A 27879-nucleotide genomic window follows, 5' to 3' on the forward strand; every position below is an offset into this window, starting at 1 on the left:
TATTTGTTTTGTTAAATTACAGTTCAAATTGATTGTGGAAAATCCAGAAAAACCTGTTGCACCTGGACTTCAAGTTACAGCTTTTGTGGAATATTATTCTGAGAGTGAAGATCTTGGAGATAGACTACTTCTTTTAATAGAAGATGACATAGTTGATATCCCCCTGCTTGGGTATGATGATCAAATGTTCATATTTACTATTTACTGTTTACTATTTGCAGTTTTGTGGGAAGTTTACTGATCCATGTCACACAGAGCTATGTAAATAATCTGTGAGTTGCACTGAAAACAAATCGTAAGTTTCCTTACAAAAGTAGGATTATTTTTTTTTTTCCTCAGAGCAGCCAACAGGTAAAAGTTAACTGGGGTGATATCCTTCTAAATTCACAGTATGAAAAAAACAAAAAAACCCCAAAAACCCCCTACCAAAACCCCAAAATTTCTTTAAGTTGGTTGTGATAACACTGATAATGTCTAATTCTGTACCAAAATTAGACATGCTAACATTTACCCTTAATGTCTTCCCTCCTTCCTGAACCACTCATGTAAGAGATTTTATAGTAATTGTCCATATTTGCAAAATGGGATTATGGTGAAACGCATGTTGCATAATTCTAAAAAGATGGTGTGTGTTTTAGAAGAAGGTCACACGTTCAAGGGTCGTTTTCATCAATCCACATGTGATGGTGTGTGCCTATCTATGTGTGTGCGTGGATATGTCGTGTATTGTATATAACATATATATTGGTTGGAAAAAGTAAGCTTCTAAATATGGTTTATCCCACTTAGGGTGGGTTGTTATCCAAGGATGAGGAGGGAATTGCTCTGGAGTACCTTTCTCTCCTCTGCCTATAAAGAGAAATGAGAATGACAAACTTGTGTTTACAGGTCCAGCTTTTAGATGCTGACAGATGAATCCCATAAACTATTGCAAACTGTTTTTTAATGAAAATCTTAACATTTCAAATTACATGTACAGACAGAAAGGACTTTCTATGGAGATTATTCAGTATATGAGTTGTTTTTAAAAATCAAACAATTCCAGAAACATATCATGCTAGCCTGAAATGTGTGAGGTTTTGCCTTCAGAGAAGCAATACTAGGTTTCATTTACTTGTTAAATCATGATCTTTTTACTAATTTGCTTTTCTTCATTTCATCTTAGAAGTTGTGTGTGTTTATTTTATTTAATTTTAATGTACTATTGCTAACGTTGGACACAAATCATTGTCTGCCATAAGGTTTTCAAGTTGTAAATTTTGTCTCTTTTTACCAAAAGATTGTCTACCATTGAAAGACTTGGAATTAACAATTTCAATTAGCTGGGTTTTTTTCCGTGGTGTATATAACACACAAAGAAACAATGCTATTATAGCTTTATTTCTTAACTTTGGAGAAACTGAAATAGAAAGCCCTAAATGTTTTTTTTTTTTTTCACTGAAAAACATGTGACTTCTTTAAGGTATTAGAGCATTTAATAGTAAAATTATCAGATTAAGTTATTAAAAGTAAAGAAGAAAAAAGTGATTAGGGAGCACTTTTAAATATTTTTAATTTTTAAATTTTCTATTTTTATTTTATGTTTATTTTTAAAAAAATGTTAATTTTTTGAAAATTGTTATTCGGGTAGTATTTTGGAGGTAAGACCACTTATGATGATAATGCTACCAGTAACACCTTTCTCGAAAGGAGTTGCAGTCAATTGCTAATTATTTAAAATCTTCATGTTTAACTGCCTTTTGCATGGGAAAAAAAATACAGGCTATTTTTTTTTGAAAAAAACAAATATACTTTATGATTATTTCTTAATAAGTCTTTTCCCAAATATAATTTGTGTCATACATGTTGTCTGTTTATAGGTAAATGGTACTCAATTATTGTACTGGAGGGTCATAGAAAACATAATATATTTTTTATACAAACATAGTTTAAAATGCTTCATTAACTGTTTGGAGAAAATAGTGTATGTAGTGTAACACTGATCAAAAAATGTTAGTCAAAAGATGATTTAAAAAAAAACCCAGAAATTGCATTGTCACTCTGAAATGTTCACAAGTGTTTAATTGGATGGAAGAACCAGGAAATATTTTCAAGGAAATATTTACAACGTTCTGTTTTGGGAGACAGACACCCTCCTCCCCCAAATTTATGTAGTTCTGCTGTGTTTTTTTCACTCCCTATTTAAAAGTTTGTGTGTTTTTAAACTTTTTTTGATAACGTTATATTGTGCTACTGATTTATCAAGACTAATATAGTAAGCACTAATGCTACTTTTCCTATAATGTCAGGAATTGAAATAACTGGTTTTAAAAATTAAGGCTCTACTTAGTTTTTATGGCAAATTGGATCTATTTTTGTGACAAACAAAATTGCTTATCTGGGACAATTTCTGATATTTTTTGGCTGTAACTCAGATACAGTGTTTTCATTGTCTCTGGTGAGACAATTTGTACTGACCTCTTTAAATGTCTGCTACTTCTCTCTTGTCTATGGGCTTATTTGTAGTCTTCCTGCTTTATAATGATATTGTTGTTCAGCTTTTATTTCTGTTTGGTATTATTGGATGATATGTAAATATATATAATTCACTATGAATTTACAGAAATTATGTGTCTACATGTTTTGTTCATAGAGTTTTATTGAAAGAAAAGCTTACTGGTGGCTTAGGAAAAAAAAAACCAAACAAACCATGAAAAGATTTAACCCTTTTGCCAACAATTTTTGTGGTTCCTTCCATCATATCTACTTTTCTTTTTAAGATGAGATTCACTGAGAGTGTAGGAAAAGTTAAGTTTCCCATACATCATTAAACTGCAGTAACCCTTCACTTATATTTATAACCATTTATTTGGTAAAAAACGCCACCAGAAGAATTTTATTTCTATTGTGCTTTAGTGACATTAGTATCACAGTTCTTTATTATGCAAGTAAAATAGCTTTATGTATTTGCCTGATTCATGAGACTAGATCCAGCGATTAATCATATTGATTTGTGGCTCTTGTATTTGGTATAGGTTTTGGAGACCAAACAACATTCTCAGCTTAATCTCTAGAGCACCATGGATTTATGCTGTGCTCTAGTGAAACAAGTGTAATGATTTAAGCATGTAAATATTTGAACACCATAGAAAATACGTATACTCCAGGTTTGGGAATGTGTTTCAAAGAAGCCACTTGCAGTGTGGTTTGTTTTTTTTTTTTCCAAGTGATTTAACTGAAACTGTGCATCCAAACTCTTTGTGTGTTTAAAATCTAATAATCGAGAATTATTATTTTTTAATATTAAGCAAACATTTGAAATTAGGCATTTTCAGGGGTAAATTATATCTTCATAAAAAAAACCCCAACCAAAACCAAACCAGCAAAGGGAATGAATCACAACCTGTATTACAAAACTAACCCCCGGACCTTGAAGGTGACTATCTCCCTTTTTGCACTGCAGTTAGAAGGTACGCTTATTCCTGTCTACTTAGGAAGTTATATATTTGGATCTTGAGAGAACAGATACTTGTGTTTCTTTTTCCTGACAAAGCTTCTTGGAAGAATAATTTCTGATTACTTGGAACATGTGAAGTTTTACAGTCTTCTCAAGTGTACTCTAAAAAAAAAAAAAAAACCAAGCCACAAAAACCCCAGGAAACAGCTGTCAAGATTAGTCTATTTTGATTGTTTTGTTTGTTTTCTTTTTTTGCCATGGTCTAGATGGTCTAGACCATCTCTTTCAAGAATTTACTCATTTATTTTTTTGCACTACAATGAATTATTAAAGAGAATTAAAACAGTGTATTAACATTCCTAAGAACCATTTTTTTGGTTGCATTTCCTGAATTATTTTTTTTTCCCTCCTCTCTCCCTTCCTTCCCCTTCTTCCCTCCCTTATTCAGTAGATTATATGTGCAGGTTCTACCTAGCTCTGCCTTCTCCATTTAGTGGACGCTGTACTGCGTATAACCCAGATCATGAGATACAATTGTTCCTGCATGTTCCTGTTTGTGGTTAAGAGGAGTTAGACGGCTGTGCTGATGTAAAATTCCAATTGATTTTTAACACTTCTATGTGAGATCAGAGGTGTGATTAGAAATTTGGGACTTTAAAATGCAGATTTCCTGAAACGAGTATGATCTTTACAGTACCTACTATGGTGATGTCATCATGCTGGCTGAGGCTCTTAAATAAAAGAAATAACTTGTGTTATTATCCACTTGAAGCCACATAAAGTATCTATAAAACAAGAAGACTGAAGATTGAAACTGGTGTGCAAGTTTTTCTCTCCTTTTGGTTTGGGCAGCTGATAATGAAATATGGTGAATGTTAACTTTGGTCTTATTTTATGATGCAACTAACTCAAGATAATTTTATTTAAAGAATTAAATAATAATGTATATGTTCAATTTCAACTAATGGTTTAAAGCTATATTGTTTTAAAGTTACAGTAGTTGGTCATTACAGTGGACAGCTTGATAGCTAGATCTTTTTACATCTTCCCTGTGTTTGATATACTGCTGAAGTGAGTTGCACAAACATTGGTAGGAGAACTCTCTTCCACTGGAGTTCTTAATCAAATTTCTTTAAAAATGTAATGGTATTTTCAAGTTTTGGGAAAATGTAACCATGTCTTTTCTCTGCAGATTAATTTCTTGCTGTCATCTGGAAATAGAGTCAGAGATTAATTTTGGTGCAGTGATTGCAAACAGTAAAATAATCAGTAAAGAGATTAGTATTGCTAACCATGGATCATCTTCAGGTAAATATTTAGTAGGCATTAAATTATACAAATATTTTATTTTCTTGGAAAATGTCATTTTCTGCAAGTTAACACTTCGGTGACCAAGTAGTAATTAACGTAAGTTCTGGGTTATGCAGATGATGAGTATTGTCACTAAAGGTGCTATGATCAGCCCATTGCTTCTGTAGGCAGCATTATGTTTCCTCTTAGGGGAAAAAAATTAATTTAAAATTTACCCACAGTTTAGGACTTCTCTACTTTTGAGTCCCATCTGAAAGGTGTAGAAACAACAGTTGCTCATTAGTTTACTATGCCCTACATAAATAGTAGCATATCACATCCATTTTTCTTTGTTGTCTTTGTGATTCTGTGATCCCAACAGCTGTCTATTAAATAAACTACTACAAGCTCCTGGTACTTTCAGAGTTGAAGTCCTCTAGCAAGGGAACTGAACACTATTTCTTACCAGAAGATAATGAGAGGTCTTTTAGCTGGCTGACATAGCTTTTGAAATCATACAGCTTTCAAAACATGCACATCCTTCAACATCTGTGAGGGACCCTTCTGAGGAGAGTAAGAAACATGGAGGATGGAGCGCAAGAATGCTTATATGGTGCAAGTAACCTTTTTGAATGCCTTTTCCACTGGATGAGGCTGCAGACACTTTTATCCAGAAGTGGGGTGGCAGCTGTACTGAGTTTCAAACAACAAATTTAGGGCAGTTAATTTTTTTTGTTCTTCACTTGTACAGCTTTTTATTATATCACGATACCTTTATTTGCATTAGGCCAAGGTTGTGTGAACACTTGCTTCATAGATTTCCACAAGAAATATTGTACCACCAGAAAATACATGATTGTAGAAACACAGAGATGGGTTGCAATATTAAAAAAAAAAAAAAGTGTCAAATGGCTGTCTAGTTAGAACAGAATTAAATTCTATTCTTAAATCGTTTTCCAAAAAGCAAAGGAACCATTTTTTTTCTAGCTAGCTCAAGTTAAAGATGTTGTACGTATTTTATATAATCAGCTCTTACTCATACGTACAAACTTCTTTCTTTGAGGACTGATGATTAGATAAAGAAAAGGAGATAATCTACATTACATACACATCTACAACTAATGCATATGATGTGAACTTTCTCATGTAGTATAGGCATGTTTCTGTTTGTAAACTGTTGTATGATGCATGTAGGCTGCATCGAGGAGACCTCATTGCAGCTTTCCAGTATCTGAAGGGGGCCTACAAGGGTGCTGGGAGAGGACTTTTTACAAGAGCCTGTAGTGATAGGACAAGGGGGAATGGGTATAAATTGAAATCAGGGAGGTTTAGATTAGATGTCAGGAAGAAATTCTTCACAGAGAGGGTAGTGAGGCACTGGAACAGGTTGCCCAGAGATGTTGTGGATGCCCCATCCCTGGATGTCTTCAAGGCCAGACTGGATGGGGCTTTGGGCAACCTGTTCTAGTGCAAGGTGTCCCTGCCCGTGGCAGGGGGGTTGGAACTAGATGATCTTTAAGGTCCCTTCCAACCCTAACCATTCTATGATTCTATGATTCTATGGACACAGGCAAAATTAGAATGGAAGCGGTGGTTAGTGAAGGACATACTGAAGGCAGGCAAAGAGCTGCTGAATCTGTGTTTTCGTAGGCTCTGTAAGTCGTAATACCTCAGGTTGTACTAACAGGCAGCACGTAAACTGCATCAGCAGAAAGTGCTGTATGCTGGCCTGTGTCTCAAGGATTGCATTTTGCATGTCATCCCATGCACAAAACGAGTCCTTTGTTCCTGCTTCTGGTCTCATGTCAGAAAGTTTCTATTGTCTGAGGTCAAACAGTGCATTTTTCCTACACCATTTGAAACAGTTTCTTGCTATCTACAATATAATGACACATAATTAGTGTTCCTGGTTAAATACACATTTAATTTTTTCCTATTAAAAAAAAAATATTCTTAGAATCTAGAAATATTCACTGTTCTCTTCTGCAATAAATTGTGTTGTGTACATACTAAATCATAAGAGCTGTTGTTACCTGCAACATGCACTGAATGTTCTTGCTGTGTATAAAATATCCTTTAACTTACAAAATGTTACGTACAGTTGCTTTATGGTACAGTCATTTTTGTTTGGAGTGTGAGTACTTTTTCTGTTATAATCACAACTTGTAAAGTAGAATTGGACGTGTGGCTGTAACTAATAAAACCCTGTAAATAATGATCTACTCTGTGTTAGAAATAGTTTTGAAAAAGATTAACTCCATGTTTTCTGTTCCCATAGGAAAATGTACTGCTTGTGAATATCTGAATTATGTGTTTCATAATTCCAGATGTGTAATAAAGAATATAAATCTACTACTTTGTTTTGTAACATTATTCTGTTTCTTTTAGGCACATTTAAAATATCATATGAGGGAGTTGTCCTGCTTAACATAGAACCTACCAGTGGAGTGGTGGGGCCAAAATCTACAAAGACGGTTAAAGTGGATATCTGCACAGATGAACCCAAAATCATCAAAGAAGTGATAAAGTGAGTGTATGACAGAAGAAATCCAGCTCTATAAATTACAGTTTTGTCTGTTATTAATTCTACTCTTCATTATGAATGTTTGTCTAAAAAGTTAAGCTCCTGGGTACCAGTTGCGGTCTCCCACATACATTTTCATTAAATACATTTGATGATTATGTTGTCTCCACAGACCAGTGTGTACCAGTCTGGTATTAAATCTCTCTCAAGTCTTAATGATATGTTTATACACCTCTAGGTATAAAATTAACCAAGAGCCTTTGTATCTCTTACCTTTCTGCGTATCCTGTGTTCCATACTTTTTTTAGCTTCTGTAACTTCTCTGTTTTTCTTTTGCCTCTATTTGTTTCAAGAGTTTCACAAACATTATGATGTCCTTTGTTTATTATTTTAAGTGCATGGAAGGTATTTGTGACCAGTAACTCTTTTAAGAACAGACTATTTTTAAATGCATGTCTTTTCAATACTATTTTCTTACAATAATGAATAGGCTGTGGGTGATTTTTTTTGGGGTGTGTGTGTTTCCTGCTTTGTTTTTAAGCTACTAAGAAATATGAGTTCATTTTCTTCCTGTTCTTGCTTTTTGTGGCCTGTTGGAAAAGGAAATGAAAGGAGAAAGATTCTGTTAGAGTGACAAGGAAGGCAATATCTCTATTCTGCCTCACAGTTACATCCTCCTTCATATGAGATTTTCTTTGGTTACTGAGTTTCAATCTTTTGGTTGTAAAGTGTCATGCTTTCTGCCTTTCCTTTACTGTCCAGGCTACCAACACCGTTTTCGACATCCTATCTTGGTTAAATGTCTAGTGGACAGTTTAGTGGACATACTGGAAAAAAAAAAAAAATCACTACAGAGCTTAGATTTCATCCTTCACCCTTTCCCTGCCTTAAATTCTACATAATTCTGTCAGTGAATTTGGTGTTTCTTAGTAGTTACTCTTATATCCTTTAGACTAAAAGAAATCGCTTCCTTGTCAAGCCTGCACAAATACATAAATATATGTGTGTACTTGTGTGTATATATGTATTTAAACAAAAAGGGTAATATTGAAAGTCTTACAGCGGATATTTGAAGTTTGACTTGGAGAAATAGTACAGTTTTGATGAAAACACCCTGGTTACTTCCATTTGCCTTGTTCTCTAAGCATTTTGCTTCTGTGCACAAGCAAAACTTTTTCAGAGGAATCTACTTTTCCATTTACTTGAGACTTCAGTTCTGTCTTGGAGAATCCCATAATCACGCTTCAGAAGCTGAAAGACGACGGTATTTAGATTTTGACGTCCTCTCCTAGATCCCTTGTGTAGTTATATATGTCACTATTGAAAACAAAGGTTTTTTGTTTTGTTTTTGCTCAGAGGCTATTCAAAAGGATAGTTGATTCTATTAGAACAGTAAGTTGTATTACTAAATCTGATTCTTTTGTGCAACAAGAACAAATATGCTTGGTTCCAGTAGAATTCTAATAATAATAATACCGAAGACTTGTACAATGTTTACATAGTCCTTTGGTGCTTTGTGGGATCATGAAGATCAAGCATTCAGGCAGGAACAGCAGCAGTTCCCTTATGCTTATTCAGATGTATTTCTAGCTCAAATTACCTAAGAGATAAAAACTAAGTATATGCCAGAATTGGTATCTAGATACACAGATTCTCAGAAATAAGAGCAGCATATTATCTGTGGACACCTCTGATTCTTTTGAGGTGTCATTCCTATTGTTTCAAAAAAAGGGGAAAAACTCAGAGTTCTCCAAAATTCCACCGTGTAATGTGTGATTCTTCCTGACTGGTAATATTCCTGCTAGGTATCACATTGTCAAGTACACTCCCCACACTTCTACTGCGACTTAGTTTATCTGTTGAAATCCAGTGATTTAAATACTCGGATTTGGTTCAGTTTTGCATAGGTTCTAGCCTAAACAAAATGAATTATTTTTAACACTTTCTTACATTAGCTATTGCTGCTTGCTCCTCTTCCTGACAGAGTGGAGTTGGAAGGGCACGGCTGTGCTGAAGTACAGATCAAAGCTGTTGTGGTTGAACAAGTTCTTAAAGTTCTAGGAGTGTCTTGTGGAAATACATTGAAATGCATTAACTTTGGACCAGTTTACTTTGGATCTTCAAAGACTGAACAAATATCTTTATACAATGAAAGCCCTGAGTGTATGGACTGGGTAGCTGTACTGGAAGACAATGCCATTGGAGGAGAGATGGTAAGAAACTGTAGTGTTTATTTTAGTTGAAAACTTGTTTTTATTTCTGCTTTTTGCATTCTTGTTTCTCAACATTCAACTTCTAGTAGTGTTTACTGACATACTATTTCCTGATCGATAGGTTTTCTGAAACTTCTGTTCAACCAACAGATTTTTTTATAGAATTGTAGAAATGTTTTGGTTGGAAAAGACCTATAAGATCAACAGTCCAACCATCAACCTAACACTGCCAAGTCCACCACTAAACCATGTCCCTGAGTACTACATCAACTCGTCTCTTAAATACCTCCAGGGATGGTGACTTCACCACTTCCCAGGGCAACCTGTTCCAATGCTTGACACACCTTTCGGTGAAGAAATGTTTCCTAATATCCAATCCGAGATACAAAATCTGAAATTTAATCTTGGAATTAAGTTTTGTCAGATGTTTCTGTTGCACTGTGTGACATCTTAAACTTAATGATGTAAAATACATTCCCTGTATGTGTTTTGTTTTGTTGGGTTTTTTTTGAATAGTTCTGCTTGACCTACTGGATTTCTTATAATTCAGTAGGAGTTATCAAAATATATTTTAGTATTCTGGGATGTTAAGCATCTGTGGTTACACTTGTTTTTCTCAGACAGTGAAATCATCCAAGTGAACATCAAATTTAAAAAAGGGAATTCAAAATACTGACAAGAAATTGATGTTTAAGATTTGATTAATTAGCTGTGTGATACGTAACTACATCAGTGCATTATGCATCTTACATTATGTCTTTCTATTTGTTGTGAAAGATATGAAAATGCATGTGTAAGGAAAAAAAAAACCACCCACCAAACACAAAAGTGGAAGCAGGCTGAACTATTCCATGTTTTGATTATTTTTTAGGGGACAGATCTTCAGAGGAGTGCAGATGCTGTTTTACAAGACCTAAGTCTCAAAAATAGAACAAGAGATGTAGACGTTTCCACCTTGATCTTGTGCATTCCCAATCAAGGAACCTTGTTACCTAATGAGAAATCGTTGGTTACGTTGTGCTTTAGTCCAAAGTGAGTGAGTGGTCCAAATTAGACACACAGAAGTTGATTGGCTTAAACTATTCTGTAAAGAGCTACGTTAGAAAAAATCGTTTTATGCGAATGTGTCTGCAAATTTTTTTCCTGAATGACTTCTTATGTACTTATGTGTGTTAAAGGAATTGCTTGGGAAGATTCTACAAATGAGAAAGCAAAGTTTGAAATTATTATCTGGGAGGTGTTTTATAATACATTAAGGATGTATTTGAACCAAGAATTGATTAAGCTTTTTTACAAGAACAAGAATTTTATTATTGTTTGCCAAGGGAACTAATTGCTGCTCCCCTTAAATATGTTTTATCTCTGAAGGATGTTGAGAGTTCTACAGTGTCAGATTCAGTGCGTTTTAATGATCACAGAATTATTTCATAAAAATATACTGTATGTGCACCATTATGAAAGAATATATATAATTTCATCACTAAGTGACTGAAACACTTTGGAGAGCTTTTATTCCATTAAAAAAAAAAAAAGGCATAAGGAACACTTCATTTTCCTTATCCGAAAAAGAAAAGAAAATGTGCTCTTGACATTTTCCCTTACTCTTAAGGTCTAAGTGATTATTATGCATTTAATGTTCATTTAGAAAACTGTTGGATACTGGAAAAGATACCAAATGACTAGTGTGATAAGCGTAGGGATATTATTCAGCTTAGATTTGTTACTGTTCCATTTTCTGAAAGGAAGTATAATGATCATTTGTTCAAGCTGTACAACATCAAAGAAGCCAGACTGGATGATGAAAAATGAGCCTTGAATTTTTTTTTTCTGTGGGTTGGGGTTTGGTGGTTGGTTTCCCCCCCTCCCCCACCCCCCCATCTTGTAAGAGTCACAATCTCTAATTACAGAAAACTTAAAAGGGACTTTGGAGTCGCTGACTCATCACAGAGACAAGATTACGTACTGTTTCTGAGGTTTGAAACTGTTGGGAAGAACGATGGCTGTCTGCAGGCTCTCAGTGATGGTGCCACAGCAATCAAAAGTATGTTATCCAAAATGTGTAGTCACCATTAGAAATGTATATATGCATGATAAAACAGTGTATCTTGATTTATTTTTTTTTGATGTCTTCATCTTCCTATCAGTTTTATGGGAAACCTGTGTGTTTTATTTATATCAATACAAATAAATCAATGTAACATCTTTAATGCTTTAGCACCAAAACCTCTTCGAACAGTGAGTAGAGAGAATCATGTGTCATGAATACACCTGGTGGTAGAGAACACTTAAAACTTAATTATGAATGTAAATATTTGGAGGAGAGAAAAACCCCACCCATTTGCAAGTCACCAGCACTTTGATAATACCAGTTTTAAGCATTTTCAAGTCAATATTTGATCACTTTCAACTTCCATAATGAGGGAATATGTTATCTAACAGTCATTATAAGTAAGCACATCTGTGTTAAGTTTATAGAAAAATTGCATTATATATCACATGTAGTACGGTGTTATTTTGTCTTTGTAACCACACAACTACAGTATGACTTTTCTGTTTTTAAGGGAACAGGTGTGTGAGGTTGGTTTGGCTTTGTTTGTGTTTGTCTAATGCAGTGAATCATCCTCATCAGACGGAGTTGGCTTTGACAGGTTCTGGGCTTCCTGTCATGTTAACTTTCAATCCAGGACCAGTTATTAAGTTTATGGACTGTTTCTTGGGTGAACAAACACAAGTTCTATGCACACTGAAAAATGAATCTGACTCCCTTCCAGTAACATTCAGCTTCCGCAAGACTGCTCACTTTAATATTTCTCCTGAAAAAGGAAAAATAAAAAGAAATTCTGCAAAGGTAATTACCTCTTTCTCTTAGATCATGTAGATATGCAGATTATTTTATAATGATCAGTGGTGGACTTTCAAGAAAGTAAACCAGAACAATTTCATTCCAGTAGCCGTGATGTTTAATATCAGCCAAATATAAAATTTGTTTCTCCTTTATATATAATCTTTTAATGCTTTCCCTGTACTTCAGGAAGCAAAAAGTGTTATTTAAATTCAGACAAAATAATCGTAGTACTGAAGGAACTGTACCCAGTTTTTTTTATATTTTACTGACTTGAGAAGATGGGTTTATAGTCAGACCTTTGCAGGATCCTTTTAATTTCTTTCAGTAAATCACAAATACTCAAGTAGCATAACATATCTTTTAATGGAAGAAACTTTATCAAATTTAACTCAAACCTGAAGATATTTATAATTTCATAAACCTGTAACTCGGGGCACAAGAGAGAACAATTTGTCTCAGAAATGGGCAAATGAGACTTTGTGGTGCTCTATTGTGTAGCAGTTTTATGTTTCCTTATATTGCGAATCTATGTGTGGCAGTTGGGATATTCTGAAAGCCCAGGTATGAACACCTATAGCGAAGTAAGTGTGGCAAGAACTGACTCAATTAGAGAATCACACAAAACTTTTTTCTTTGCTTTTCTGCCTCCTATGTCTCATAATGACTTTTCTTTTCCAGGATGTGATATTTTCATTTTCTCCACATCAAATAGGAATATTTAAAGTGAAGCAAGTTGTTGACATCATTGGCACAAGACTAGAGAAAAATATTTTATTGGTTTCGAAGACAAGATCCTTTCACCAGATATATTTGAGCTTTATCAGTGTGTGCAAATCTAAACGAAAAAACATTCTATTCAAAATTAATCCTGGTAAGATGCTAAAAAGATAAGTGATAAAATATTTTAAAAGTACGTTTCTAACATTTTATATAAAAATTTTGTACTGTTTTTAGTTTGATTTTTAAAAAATAATCTCTCTTTGGGAGTTGAGAGAATGCTCAATTTTATGACATATACCAGTAAGAGTATAAAACAAAGGCTAAAGCAATAAATTCCCCCTCCCCCCCTATTTTAACATGAACTATTAAAGTATATATTTTCATCATACAATTATTGAACTTTAATAAATGAGACAATAAAGGCTTCAGTTTTTGTCAGCAATGCCATTCCACAGTGCTAATATGTTTCAGTTGTAAGTATAGAGATGTGTAAAGCACAGGAAGAAGTTAGGAAAGATAACAGGGTATTCTTTATGATTAATAGTTGCTACTGCTAGGTGAATTTGCCAGTTAATGCAGCCTGGTATCTGTCCCATGTCTTCTGACTCATCTTAGGAAGCGTATGCCAGCATGAAGATATTGCATATCTTTTGGGGTATGCAATAATTACTCTCTAATTTGTTCCTCATGTTCCTAACGTGTTCCACAAACAACCGCTTTACGTTTCACTAAGGCTGTCCCTGGATTTTAGAATCGGTCATGGAGAATGTGGCTCTTCATAGCATCAAGCATGCAGTGGCGTCTGCAGGTAGCACTAGTGCACGCAGGGCTGTCCTGTGCAGTGTGCATCTGGCTTCTGTGTTTAGGCAGGGAGGGGAGCTGATACACTGCTTAACGGACTGCTTTCCACTTGGAGGTGTAGTCACTAATGAAAAACAGGAAGGCATTGCCCATTTCTTAGAGCACATTGTGGGGAAGTAAAAAGAGGAAGACATTGGAAAGTCAGAATAAAGTGCTGCTCTTTCTACAAGTATCAGAGTGGTTGATAAGCAGGAAGTCCTGCTACTTTCAGGAAGGTATTTCAAGTCCATGGCAATCAAGAATTGGTGAGAAACTATGAAGCTTTGCAATTTCTGGGGTTTACTGTTAGAATCCAGTACTCCTGCAGTTCTTATTTTGTGTTTTTGAAACATTTGTTTCTGTGGATCAAAGACTCGATGTAATATTCAAATTCTGTCAGCTTTTCTAAATGGTCTTGTAAACCATGTGCTCTATTAATGTCCCCATTTTGCTCCTGTTTGCAGGTTGATAAAGGGGTTATGAGGGGTATCTGCACTCTGTAGGGTACCGCTACCTGTGTTTTGCTTTTAAGCTTCAATGAAGTGTGGAGGGAAAGTGAGCTTTTTTTAGATCCTTATAGAAATGGATTCTATATCTTCCTGTTCCATTCTCCCAGCCTCCATGGATGAGTATTTTTCTGTATGTGGTAGAGGGAGGAAGAGACTGGGATGAAGCTTCTTGCAAACTGTACCTCCTTGGGCAATGCAAACTGTAGTCACTCCTGTAGTTTGGAGGATGGAAAGTAGTTTGTGTTGTGACTTTTTTTCTCCCCCCCCCCAGCCCCCTCACACAGCCATTTTAGAGTAAAGTAAGGCTAAAACATGTTTAGTTTAATGTGTCAGTGTTTTTGCAGGTGAAGGAGAAAGGAGCAGTTGAGTAATGGATTTACTTATTTATTTGTAGTGTTGTTTTAAACGTATATTTATGTAAGAAGAGATGATCAAACGCATGGCCTTGTTTCTGTTGTAATTCCTCCCTAACTTTTATGTGTATGTGCTTTTCTAAAACTAGAGTGAGAAAGATCTGAGCTCTCTTTTCTGTTGTGATAATGTGGGAGTTCTTTGTCAAATGTCTTGCCTGTGTTTGCAGCCTTTGAGACAAGCTTTAGGACACTGGACAGGGGTGTGACAGAGAGGTGACTGATTGTTGGGATGCTGGGTAGACAGGGATAAATTAAGAAATATTTTTCTAACATTTTGAATTTTGTTTGGAAAGTATTAGTGTAAGTGTATGTAACATATTTTATTTGAATTTTAAGGTATAACACCAATGATTTCCAATGCAACTGGACAGTTTGTAGCTGATGGCACAGGACACTGCACTGATACAGCGCCTGTGGCGATACTTAAATCAACCCAAACACAAATTCATACTCACCGGATAAACAGAAACTGTCAGGGTGATGCACTTACAGCTTTTCCTAATGACCGTGCAGCCAGCATTAGGCCCAGTGAACGGAATAAAAAGTACAGGTAAAATCATGTGAATATAATATTTAAAATGATACATTTGTATATACTGTGCAGTATTTCAAGATGAGTTACTCAGATGACCGTTTACTGGTTTCTTTCGGGCTGAAAGTTCTTTAACATTCATTGCATTCTACTTAACCTTGAGCCTCTTGCACATAAATTTCTTGAGTTGCTTTTCTTATGTGAAACTACACATGTAGCTATTACAGTTTCAGTATTTCATTTTTATTATTTGCAAGGGCAAATATTAATAAGCTGTGATAAAAGGACTGTTTGCAATGAAATATATATGTAGCAAAATGGATGTATTTTTGTTCTAACAAGAACCAGGATCATCTTATACCCATAGTGAAACTACAATTCTCTTCAAATATTTAGGACTATTTTCACAAAGACTGAGAGATATAGTTATATAGATCCAGAATTTTCTTATACTGACTCTGAACGACTGTCGAAAGAAGCACATAAAGAATACTACGCAGACTTCATTTCTAGTTTAAGACAGCATCGTTTACAGAAAGATGCGGCTAGGTAAGACTTTGTTTTAAAGGATAAATAAATACTTTAGGCTCATATGAAAAAGATGTGTATATACGTGTAGAATCAACTTAGTGGCACCCATCATATACCTAAATTCGTAACATGCTGAAATGCTTATGGTCCTGGGACCTTCAGGTACAATGCATTCAAAACCCATTGTGTTGAAATGTTCATTTAGACTCTTAGAGATCACCTCTGGGGTAAAATGTAGGGACAGTGTCATGGAACTTGAAATTAAAATAAGATGCCAGGTTTTAACATTCTGGGGTAAAATATAGGGACAGAGTCATGGAACTTGAAATTAAACTTAAAATAAGATGCCAGGTTTTAACAAGAGTTAGCTATGGTTAATAGGAAAAATGTAACATCGATTGTGTTGGATTCTCCTTTCATTTTATATAATAAATTGTATATATTTCCGACTAATATGTCTAGCCCACCCAAAGTGATGGATTCAGTATGTAAATTATGATATAATTTGTGGAATGAAGCAGATAAGATTACAGGATTGTATTGGTCTTCTAGCCTTATAGTAAATACTCATTCATGAATTTGTGTACTTATGCAGTGGAGCAAAATAATGGAAAAGCAGAACTAGAACTGGCAGCTATGCTACTTTTTAAAAAGTTTTATTGAAAAAAAAAAAAAAGCTTGTAGAGCCTCTAAAGCAAGCGAAGTAATACCATAAGAGTCTTAAATTTGCAAGACCCATTATTAAAAAATTAATAATGCCAGTGGATTATTCTTGTAATCTCAATTTACCTCTCTTTGTGTATGTACGTGATGATAGAGATGAGGCCTTTCAGGGCTGGGTTTATTTTATTTTTATGCATGCACATGATGTATGGCTTTCTTGCAAAGAATTGGTGTTGTGTGGTGGGTGAACTGTTGTTGATATGACCATAACACACATATTCAAGTTATATTGCATGAGGAGCAAGAACAGAAAGGAAAATTTCAGTTATCAGATGAATTTCATTTATTACTATGTTTGATAGTAACATTTTCTGAATGCTTGGTACAAAACATCTGTGTAAGATTGCTAGAAGTTTCAAGTCATCTGGTTGCAGGTGAAATTTGATTGACTCTAGTTGAACTTTGACCAAGAATTCTAATTGCTCTGAATATTAGCCTGTAAGTGTCCAGTTCAGACTTATATAGTTAAAAGATACATTGTAATCTTGGCATTTGCTAACTTTTGCATGCTTTAATTTACAACTTTAATGGTTCTTTAGGAGGTATGTTAGACACGATGTAATATTTATATTTTTGTAACCATAATGCTTCCAACCTATTTAGATGAGCAATTCCCACAAATGTGAAACAGATGTTAGTCCTTGCCGAAACAATACAATCGTAGAATTATAGAATGGTTTGGGTTGGAAAGGACCTTAAAGATCATCTAGTTCTCCAATAAGAGACTTTCCAAGGCATTTTCTCTACTTGAGGTTTGTTTTTATAATGAAATATTCCTGCTTAAAATACTGTTTGTTATATTTAAAAGTCTTACATAGTTTAATGTGTAGAACATGGAATGCTCAGACTTCTGTATTTCCATATTCTTTTTTTTTTCTGCTCCCCTATAGGCAGTTTTATAATTATAATAATTCTGTGAGCATAGGCCTTAAACCAGCTGAAGGGCTAATTTCACCAAAGATCTCAATCACAGATTTTCAAAAGGAGAAGCTACAGCTCAAAATGCTTCCTTTAGATGAGAATTGCCTGTTAACTAGTCAAAAACTGGCAGCAGTTGGTTCTGAATCTTCAGTCAAAGAAGTAAGTTAACCACTTGAGTAATATGCAACTGTAACCTGTTTACCATATAAAAAACCATGAGAATTTTGATCCTGCTCTGAGAAGATGTTTTGTGCTTATCACAGGTTTGGAGTGGGTTTAGTGCTATGCCATCTTCCACCCAGGAAGAGGAAGATTGTAGTCTAACTTTGACATCCAAGCAGCTTCACCAAATACTCATTGGTAAGAGTTTTAATTTGGTTACTAAATACATATAGTTATGGATTTTGTTACTATAAATAAATATTTTTATGTTCATAATTGTTCACCTTAAATAGAAAAAAGCTTAATGTGGTCACAGCTTGCTGTTTACAGTAGTGTTTAACTAAAACGTTTTGCTCAGTAAATACTGAGATATGTAAAAGGAACATGTAGAAGAGTGTCTCATTTAAAGACTGCTTAAACTACAGCCTATTATAGAGAAATCAGTACAGCATAGTATGAGGGTTGCTCATACCCTTATGCCTTGTTATTGGATAGTATCTGGACCAGCATTAATGTCAGCAAGGTTCATGGGGGTGTTCACAATGTTTCTAGGAATTAACCAAACAGCGATAGCCTAAAAAAGTAAGAATTCTTCAGGATCCTCTTTCACAACAATTTCAGTGGAATGCTCTGTGATGGGGAGTAACACCTAGTTTGTGAGGGACTCACCTGTTAACAACATGTGGTACTAAAACTGGTCTATTTTAAGGTCAATTTTCCATCAGCAAAATTATTTAGCAGTAAGAAAGTTTGTAAGTACTTTCTGGTTTTCTTTTTTTAATTTTCAATGAAACCAGAACTTTAAGGGTGTAGCTGTCTATACTGAGAAGTAGAATAAGATAGACATATTAATGCAAAAAGTACTTTGAGTTTTGTAAGATGTTTGATTAGTGCCGTGAGCTCTAAAGTTGGCAAACCAGTGTAAAAACTGATGATAGCAGTAAATAATGTAGTGAGATAATTTCATCACCATTAAATAACATGCATTAATAAACCAAATGGGTCACACAATAGGGAGCAAATAAACAAGTTAAGCATATATATGCTCTCTGAATTGCAGGTTGCCTAGCCATTTAAATATCTGATTAATAAAAAGAAGCATTTATGATTATTAATAATGCCTTTAAGTAGCACATTGCCCTTCCTATTTTAATAGCTGGCTAACGTAGGCAGAATTAAGAAATAAATGTTGGTGCTGGCTTTTGAGTTGTACTACTGAAAACATTCACAGAACAGGCATGTTATGTACTTCAAAATTTTGGTGTGAAATTTTTTGTTGCTACAGGATTGTTCTAGCTGACATTCTGTAATTTGAGGAACTAAAATGTTACGATCATAAATGTTCTAGTAGTTATGCTTCCTTGCACTAGCTTTCACTTTTTAATGTTAAAGATCTTCTTTCTTATGTATTCCAGGTCCTTCCACTATGGATTTTGGTGAAGTTTGTGTGTATTCTACAACAGCCAGAAAACTGCACATCATCAATAACTTGTTAACTCATATATGGATACAAATTGAGATCGAAATTGATGAATTACAGCAGACAAGTCCATTGTCTCAGGTATTGCCTCCTCTTACAAAGACTCATATTCCAATTGTATTCGAGGCAAACGCTCTTGGAATGTTTAAAAGGTAAGGCTTCGTATGTTTGTCTTCATTTATGTATTTGTTTTGCAGTAATAGAATGATAATAATAAAAAATATTTGGCTGGTTTAAACTGAGTACTGAGTGTAGTTATGATAATTGTTAAAGGTGTACACTCATTTGTGGTGATATTACAATAATTAATGCATTTTTAGTATAGTAATGTTTCTTAGGATTTAAATATCTCCCTGATCCCCCCCCCTCCCTGCACATGTCCTGTCAAAAGCCCATATACTCACAGGTATATTGGGGGAAAAAAGCTTGTTATTCCAGTGTATTTGTTAGGAGAAATTTTATGGAAAATACTGTGTGCTTTCTAGCCTCATGTTGCATCACTGCATGTATGCTCGGGTCTTTTGATGCACCTCACAGGTAAATGTTTAGGCAAACTGTTTTCTATCCTTCTGGTTTGGAGACAGAACTCTCACTTCACTAATGCTGTTAAAATGACTGTGAGGTTGATGATCCTTGGGGATGATCTTCAGTTTTGATAATTTAAGTTGTATGCAAAACAACTACAAATTTCTTTCTCTTGTCAGTCTTAACTGTGTGTTCAAACTCAATTGTTTTTTTAATCACTAGCAAGAAAATACTTATATTTCACATAAATTTTACTCTGACTACAACTCTAAATACATAAAAATAATTGAGAAATACTTTTTTTTTTTTAAATGTTTCAGATCTTTCACTTACACAATAAACAACCAGCATCTTGGGCATGTGCTGGTAGTTGCAAAAGCGGTGCCTGTTGAACTTGAGCTGTCTGCAAGGGAACTGATTTTAAATCCTATTCCTGGCTACCTAGCAGAGACAGAATTTAGAACAACAGTCAGCATATACAATCCCAGAAACCATCCTGCTGAGTTTACTTGGAAACCTATAAATACAGATAGACCAACGGCATTTTCTATACAGCCAGCCAAAGGTATACTATGCAAATACAGTGCGTGTGTGCTTAAATTTCAGTAATGTTCAGTAAGACAAACATTCAGCTGATGCATTAAACTGTGTTTTTCAGATTTGTGTCAATATCAGTGTATCCCAAAAGTAGTATCAGATCAGAGTGTTAATTCCGTTAGCAGCATTGCCTCTATAAACCCCACACTGCGTGCACACTCAGACTAGCTCATTGTTTGTGTCCAGCCAGCAGCACTCACGTGACCGTTTTTCTCACTACAGATTTTCAGAATATCTCAAAATTATTTCAAAAGTGAGGCAGCTATTTAATGGCAGTCAGTAACATCATGCAGCTCATTCAGATAGAAAATTTTCCAAAAGCACAACATGAATGAAGTTGCTGAGAAGTTGAAAAAGACAGTCTGGGTGACACAGGTGTAATTCAGTCTGGGATTCGTTTCCACTCACATGATGGATCAATATTTGTTAGAAGTGTGCGAGACATTAGCTTTTACCTTCTTTCCTTTGAAAGATAGTGTTCTACAGGAGTATGTTGGAGCTCTGTTGTTAAAGAGCTAACTGAATTGGCATTGCACGAGTTCTGGCTGGATCAAGAGCTTCGTGTGCTCTGATTCTTGAGAAAGGATATTTCTGCTGATATGAGTTCAAGTCTCAGTTGCAAGCAAGAAAATGTATACGGTCTTTCTCAAAATTGTTATTCTACAAGAAGGATAGTCTGGTCTCTTTTTTCTAATGTGACTATGAATAATTTATGTTTAGCAAAAAAATACCAGTGAACTTTGAGTGTGTTTTTCTGCAGGATGTGATTAAACAGATTATGCAGTTGTCATGAGAATTCAGAGAGTAATTTCGCTCAATTCAACATTCTGTTCAACACCTTTCAAATGTAGGCTTAGCCTTCAGTAATAGAAGGTCATTTCAGTTTATTGTTCTGATGTTATTTCTATTTATACAATGTAATTTGATAATAGTACGTGTGTATGCTATCATGTGTAAACTTTGCACATTTATTTAGGCGTTGTGGAGGCCCATAGAGATCTGGAGTGCGAAGTTGTTTGGCATCCAGGGTTCAACTCTCCAGAAGCAGGAGAATTCAACTTATGTGTGCGTAAAGGAAACACGATTAAGTTGAAATGTTTTGCAAAGGTAACCATTCATACAGCATATCTAAGAAGAAAAATGTGTGCTTTTATAACAAGTAATTTCTTAAATATTATCTTGCATTCAAAAAATGTTTTAATTTCATATAGCTTCTATTTGGCATGTTTAACAGAAGACTATGATGGAGAATGCAAGACAACAATAATTTGCCTTTTTTCTTGCTTTCGATTATATACTTCCTGTAGCACCACAACTTGGTGGTCCTTATACCTTAAGTGGTCATTGTTCTTCGTGGCTTACTTAGTTTAGCTAAACAATAGTTGAGAGGTGTTATGATAGGTCTTTAGTATTTTAAAGGGATAAAAATCAAGGTGTATGTGGGAAAGTATGTTTCAGAGCTTCAAGGTAACAACGGGCTGTAACATAATTTTGTATTTTTATTTGAACATGGTATTTGATAAGTTGAAAAGCAGTGTTCTGGGTAGTCTTCTAAACAGTGAAATTCAGCTTAGGTTAATCATTTGTTATCTTATGTTATCTGCCAGGGAGTGTGAAGGAGTCAGACTTACTCTTTTTGTTTAAACTGTATTTTACTGGCTACATGTTCTAGAACTTCCCTTTTGGGAGCAAAGAAAACATTTCCCTTCCTTTTGATGAGCCTGCTTTTTCTTTTACTTTTTTTTCTCCCTAGTAGCTTGTTTCTTTTCTTCCTTTCTCTTGAAGCCTTGGAAATTGCCATATGTAACCCAGGATGCGTGTAAATTAGAATATAAGTATTTCTACTGCTGTAAAATCTCTCATGTATTTTGTCCTGATCACACATTTAGGATAAAAAAGAAATCATGGAGGTTGTGCTGTTGAAATAAATTTAATTAAAAAAAATTTTTTTTTTTTTTTTGTCTTGAAATCAGCTCAGAGCTATCTCTGTGGTTGTGTCTGTTCACTTTGAATCTAGATGAGTTCTAGATATGTTGAGAAAATCTTGTCTTGAATTAAAACAGTGTTTGTCTATTTGCAAACTTCTAATTTATTTGTTTTCAGAAGTATGTTTGCTCATTATATAATGAAAAGAAAAATAGGCAGTGTTATTTATTTGTACTTAGTAGTATGTTACTCAGTTTGCTTGCTTCCTTTTTTTATAGCTCGGTACTACTAAAGTTCAGTTTGTGGAACGAAGGATATCCTTCAGACATAGTCCAATGGGTTTATCTACTTGTAAGACAGCCACTCTTCACAACGTAGGATACAACCATGCGTACTTCCAAGTAAGCTAAAATTATTTGTAGCACGTTAAACTCCCTTCTTCCTCCCCACCCCAAAAAGTTAATTTTATCAGATCATGTTAATTTTTTGTTCTCAGTTATTAGATATGCACCTACTCTAAATTTTTGTCTGTTTTTCCGAAGAAGCAAGGTTAATGTTGACCAGTAATTCTGTCCTTCTGTTAAATTTGCATTGATGGATGGGCAGACCAACAGACAAGGAAAGTGGTAATGATCTAAAAGATTCTGGAAGCTTCATGAGAATCAGTGTCGATGGTAGAACCCCGTACTGGTGTACCCTATGGAAAAGCAGTTATAACTTGCATGTTTTTTGTACTTTGAGAGATGGAGCAAACTGGCTAGTCATCCCGTTCTTACTGGCTATCCAGTCAGTACATGCACAGACCCAGACTAGTTACAGCACAGGTGGTTACTTTGCTAGACTAACATCTGAGAGGAAGATCACTGGTATTATGAACTGGGTAAGAGATGAGGTGGATGCCAGCGTGGGTAAAGACCTAATACACAAATTAGTAGGTAACCTAACCTCATTAGTTCTCCTGATCACAGAATAATTTTCTGTATTTTAGTGCAGCCAAATAATTTTCATTAAAAACCTTAGAAATTGTAGTTATTATTAAATACATTATTGTGGTATGAAGAAGAAACGAGCTATTTTTATTTTTACCATATTTCTCTGTTTCTCAACTGAGCATTTTAATAACAATTATTATTACTACATTCTTGGAGGATGGGCCTGAAAGAATAAAATCAGCATCATCAAGAAGACAAACAAACGTTACATAGCCAGCCTTTTAAGCCTACACAATTACCCTTAAGCCAAGAGATGCTGCTTGGTCTTGGTCATTATCACTTGTGTAGCTGTACTTTAAGAAGTAATCTGTTTGGAGTGCATTAAAAGAGAACAAATTCTATTTTGTCTAATTGTGGGTAAACTGAATATTTAGTCCTAATTTTATTACTGAAATTTGCAGTATTATGGTGCTGTGAATGGCAAAAGAGAAGTGATGATTTTGTCTGTCACTGAAATAATGCTTTGTAGAATATTCTGTGTTTTAATAACTTCACAAAAACAACCCAAAAACCAGAATGTGAAATTTGCAACTGGTGTGCAAAAATTATTTCACAGTAGAAGCTGACAGCCATCATGTTTAGGAATCTGTTAATTTATTTTTTTTACCTGTATTTTGGTCCCAAAGTTCTGAGTCCAAATTATCATTATATGTTATGAAGGTTCTCCTTGTAAGAATATAACATTTTCATTATAAATATGTTGGCATTTAAAAAACTCAACAAACAAACAAAAAACCCCTTCACCTCTTCAATATTATTAATGTTTTGTGTTTGTGTTTGAAGGTTATTAATTCAAACCCACTGCCTGGAATGGTGATCACCCCTTCGGAAGGGGTGGTGCCCGTGGGAGGACATGCTGATCTCAAAATTTGCTTCACTCCAAATGCAAAAACGAGTTTTGATACGAGAGTGGAGGTATTAAAAACTGGAAGAACTTTGTCTTTTGAGTGTTATGTTGCATGTTTATGGGTGGAGATGTATGTACATTGAAGTTTCTTTTGGATTTTATATCCATTGTTGTAGTGCTTTTAAAGGGGGGCAGGGGAGTGGGGAGAAAAAGGGTTTTCTTACAGCAGTTGATGGCTGCTATAACCCGTTCTGTTAGTTTGGTCTCAGTCCTGCTCTGACGTATCAAAACGGCCTCTCAGTTTGAGCTGATTCACACTGTATGATTGGCAAACTGTTGAAACTAACATGTGATGGTCTTCGGAAGATCACACAGACGTATCTGGAGTTTTTATGATCTAGTAGTAGCAAGACTAGAACACTGCAGTGTCTTTTAATTTCTTGAACTTCTTTGTTTATCTCAGAGATGGATTTATTAGTAAATTTGATTTTATAATAGGAGTGCAATAAACCTCTAGTCTCAGGGTTGTTTTTTTTTTTTGCATGACAACTTCCTGAACTTCTCCTTGGTCTGATAAGTGAAAATGGGAAAAAGGATGCTATCATGGGGCTGATCTTTGCTACCTCTTCTGACTAATCCTGGATTCATCATCTTCTGTGGCTGCCTACATTATGCTTGTGAAACCTAGTATCTGTTTTCTTTTTTCCACTTCTAAAACGGGTTTGGCATTGCTCAGGATGATAGTATCTACTTTGTGCCTGAACCTCTGTCAAACAATTTATGTTGAGGTATAATTCCCAGTCCTCACAGCTGCTGAGTAGACCTAATCCATCCACTCAGCTTTCTCCTATTGGAGAAAACTCTTCATTGTAGTGATACAGCAGCCTATGACATCACTTTTGTCTGTAAAAGGCTGGTCTTTCCTAAAACTTTGTTGGTTGTTGGTGGTTGTTGGGTTTTTTTTTTTTTAAATATGGTTGTTTTTTCTTTGAAGCCACATCTCACTGGAATCTGTACATATGTATATTCTAGAAAACGAAGACAGCTCTTTATTTCCAAGATTAAAATGTATTATATTATAAAGGCAGGGTTATTTTTTTTTATTTTCCTTACAAATTATGGTGAATGTCTCTCTCCACTCTATATTTGTGGGGTAGGTTTTTTGTGTGTGGGGTTTTTTTTGTACATTTTTTTTTTCATGTAATTATGCCAGATTCGGTGAGATTAACTTATGTTAAAATGACCTTGTCAAAAATCATCATGTCATCCATTCACTTAGGTAGCAGTGCGAAATTCAGGAGTACTGGTGCTTACGATTGGTGGATTTGTAGAGATCCCTGAAATATACATTGATGTGGTAAGTATGAAGAATTTGTAGCAATTGGTAAGATTGATAGTGTTTTGCTTTATCCACATGTCAAAAGTGGCTTATCCCTAATTCATATTTTGCATTTTTTCCTATACTGACTTTCTAAGAAAATTTTTGAAGGGAAGAACTTAGGAAGGTAAATTTAAAACTAAAGGTACATATAACAGTTGCACTAAATGATGGCTGACAGCTTTAGCCTTTGAAATTGGCAATCTGGAAAAGTATGTTACAAGGGAGAGGATTTTTTTAAGGTAGTTATAGGGCGGGGGGGTGGAAAATGCAGTCAGGGAAAAAGGAACCCACTCATTTGTTTACTGAATGCTGAAACCGTTCCTGATGATGTAACTGGACTTAGAGATTGAATTCTAAATGTTAAGTTCTATGTTTTGGAAAGATTTTTAAATATAAGAGTTATACAAGACAATTGAGTAAGCAAGATTGCTACTGTGTTATAAATTGTGAATCTTTGAACAATTATATTTTTCACATTCTGATCAATTATAAACTAGACTTCACAGTGTTTTGACCCAATTATTTTCCTTAAACTTACAGGAACTATTTGACTTTGGTGGTGTTTATGTTGGTGCCACAAAATCAATTCCCTTTTTGCTGCACAACAAAGGACAAGCGTGTACCAGAGTGGAGTTTGATTTTTCTAAATATAAGGACTTTGTATTGAATGTTAATGACCATTCAGGTATCTGCTTTTGCTATGTCAGTTTTGTCATTATATAAAGAATGGATAATGCTAAGAGAAAGTTTTTCAGACTATTTCAGGTATACAAATATTCTGTTTTAAGAGAACGTGAAGCAATTATTTTAAAACTGCTGCTTAATACGGATTCAGAGGAGACATTTTGGTTTGCCTGTAAAATAGCATTTGCCAAAAATAACCATTTGGAAAATGTCAGGTTGCCTTGTGTGTGGGGTGGTTTTTTTTTTTTTTTAATTGCCTATAGTTGCTAAAGTATGTTTAAACAAACAAACAAAAAAACTCCAGCTTGAATACCTTCTCACCAGTTAAAAAAAACAAACAAAACAAAACAAACCCAACAATTAAAAAAACCTAACCAAATAACTATACTCGTTTTCCTATTCATGGACTTTTACCCACTATTTTTACAGTGTTTACTCTTTAGTTATATACTTACCATTGTAAGAGTCCAGACTTCTTATTTCGCTAATGGTCCAGGGTGACTGCAAGTTCTGATCACAGAATCTCCATCCTGCACGATGCCCAGCTCAGAATGACATTGGCGCAATATGTGGAATTAGGTTGCTATTCTTTGTTTCTTGATTGAATTACTGCAGATTCTTATCTTTCACTCATTGGTCTTCATCCCTGTTCTACTTCAGTCCTGCTATTCCAACCTCTGTTCATAAGAGGATTTTAGAGCTATGCTTATACAGCCTCTTGTCCCTGCAAGCTCAGGAAATCAGGACTCTTTCTTTCTTTTGCAAGGCATTATTACAACATTTGTATTTTTGTCATCATCCACATATAGCTCTACATAATAATGATCTGACAAGAACAAAGGGGTTTTTGTACCATGTGGTAGACTTCAAAGGGTAGGTGAAGGCTCCTAGTCAGTCATCTTAACTTGGAAGAGAACTGTAAGACTGTCTACAACAGGCAAATAGCCAGCATGGGAACTGACTCATTGCACGTGATTTCGGGATCAGAGTTTGTGCTTGAAACAAGTAATGTGACATCCAGTCAGGTCCAGTACCTTTCAAATGGTGAATCCTGGATGAATACTGATCCTGGTGTTCAGGATGAATACTGATCTTTGAGGAGTGTTACCTTGGTTATCGGAATCCTGTGCTTCTGCCAGTGCCTTAAAATGGAATGTGAAAGTCTGAAAAATGAAGCAAGCCTTACTGGTAAACTTTTGTAGTGTAGATTATGCTTAGGAGTCATTTAGAAAAACAGTTTCAGCAAACTATTTTTCTCCCTGTGGTATTAGTTTTCATTATTTAGTTAACTATTTTTGCCTAATGCTTTTATTCAAAGGTACGTGAATGTGTGTGTGTTGTGTTTTTTTTTTTTTTTAACTGAAATACTGTGTTCTTCTGAATCAATAACTTTCATTAAAGTTGCTGGTGATAAACATTAATTTGTAACTTTGTGAGAAATGTTTACTATACAAATATGTAGGTACCTTATGTTGGATGTCGCTCTGAAGTACTGCAGCTATTACAAAGTTGGTATTTGGTGTAATAATATCTGTAATTTGATTCTGAATTTTTCTTGACAGTGGTTGACTGCTGTTCTTCAAAGCCTTATTTGTATGCGGTTAACTTAAAGGGAAAGTCAGCTTTGCAGTGCTTGTTGTCTTTCATGCCAAAAGAGGTAAGTTTATGGGACAGTGATGACTGTGCTAAATTGAAACCACGCTCTGTGATATTTCTGTGGTGAAAGAATATAGACATTTTAGATGCACATTTTACTGTGTGCAATAGTTTTATAATAGTAATCCAGTT

At 34.9% G+C, this 27879-nt stretch overlaps 1 protein-coding gene across 1 annotated transcript; it reads left to right on the plus strand.

Annotated features, from left to right (window-relative positions):
• Nucleotides 1–27748, plus strand: LOC104517015 (chromosome unknown open reading frame, human CXorf22; the record flags this gene model as incomplete). Its single annotated transcript, XM_010161548.1, has 20 exons — nt 1–171; nt 4629–4744; nt 7115–7253; nt 9235–9463; nt 10335–10495; nt 11371–11504; nt 12076–12311; nt 12987–13179; nt 15127–15340; nt 15719–15871; nt 17467–17656; nt 17761–17857; nt 19075–19291; nt 19985–20229; nt 21238–21368; nt 22466–22588; nt 23963–24094; nt 25306–25383; nt 25948–26092; nt 27654–27748. Coding segments are annotated over 20 exons (3199 nt in total), but the record flags the coding sequence as incomplete, so codon positions are not given.
• Between the last annotated feature and the right edge of the window lie 131 nt (nt 27749–27879).

This window comes from Eurypyga helias, unplaced genomic scaffold, assembly GCF_000690775.1.
Source record: "Eurypyga helias isolate BGI_N326 unplaced genomic scaffold, ASM69077v1 scaffold15341, whole genome shotgun sequence".
In the NCBI taxonomy this organism is placed as follows: Eukaryota; Metazoa; Chordata; class Aves; order Eurypygiformes; family Eurypygidae; genus Eurypyga; species Eurypyga helias.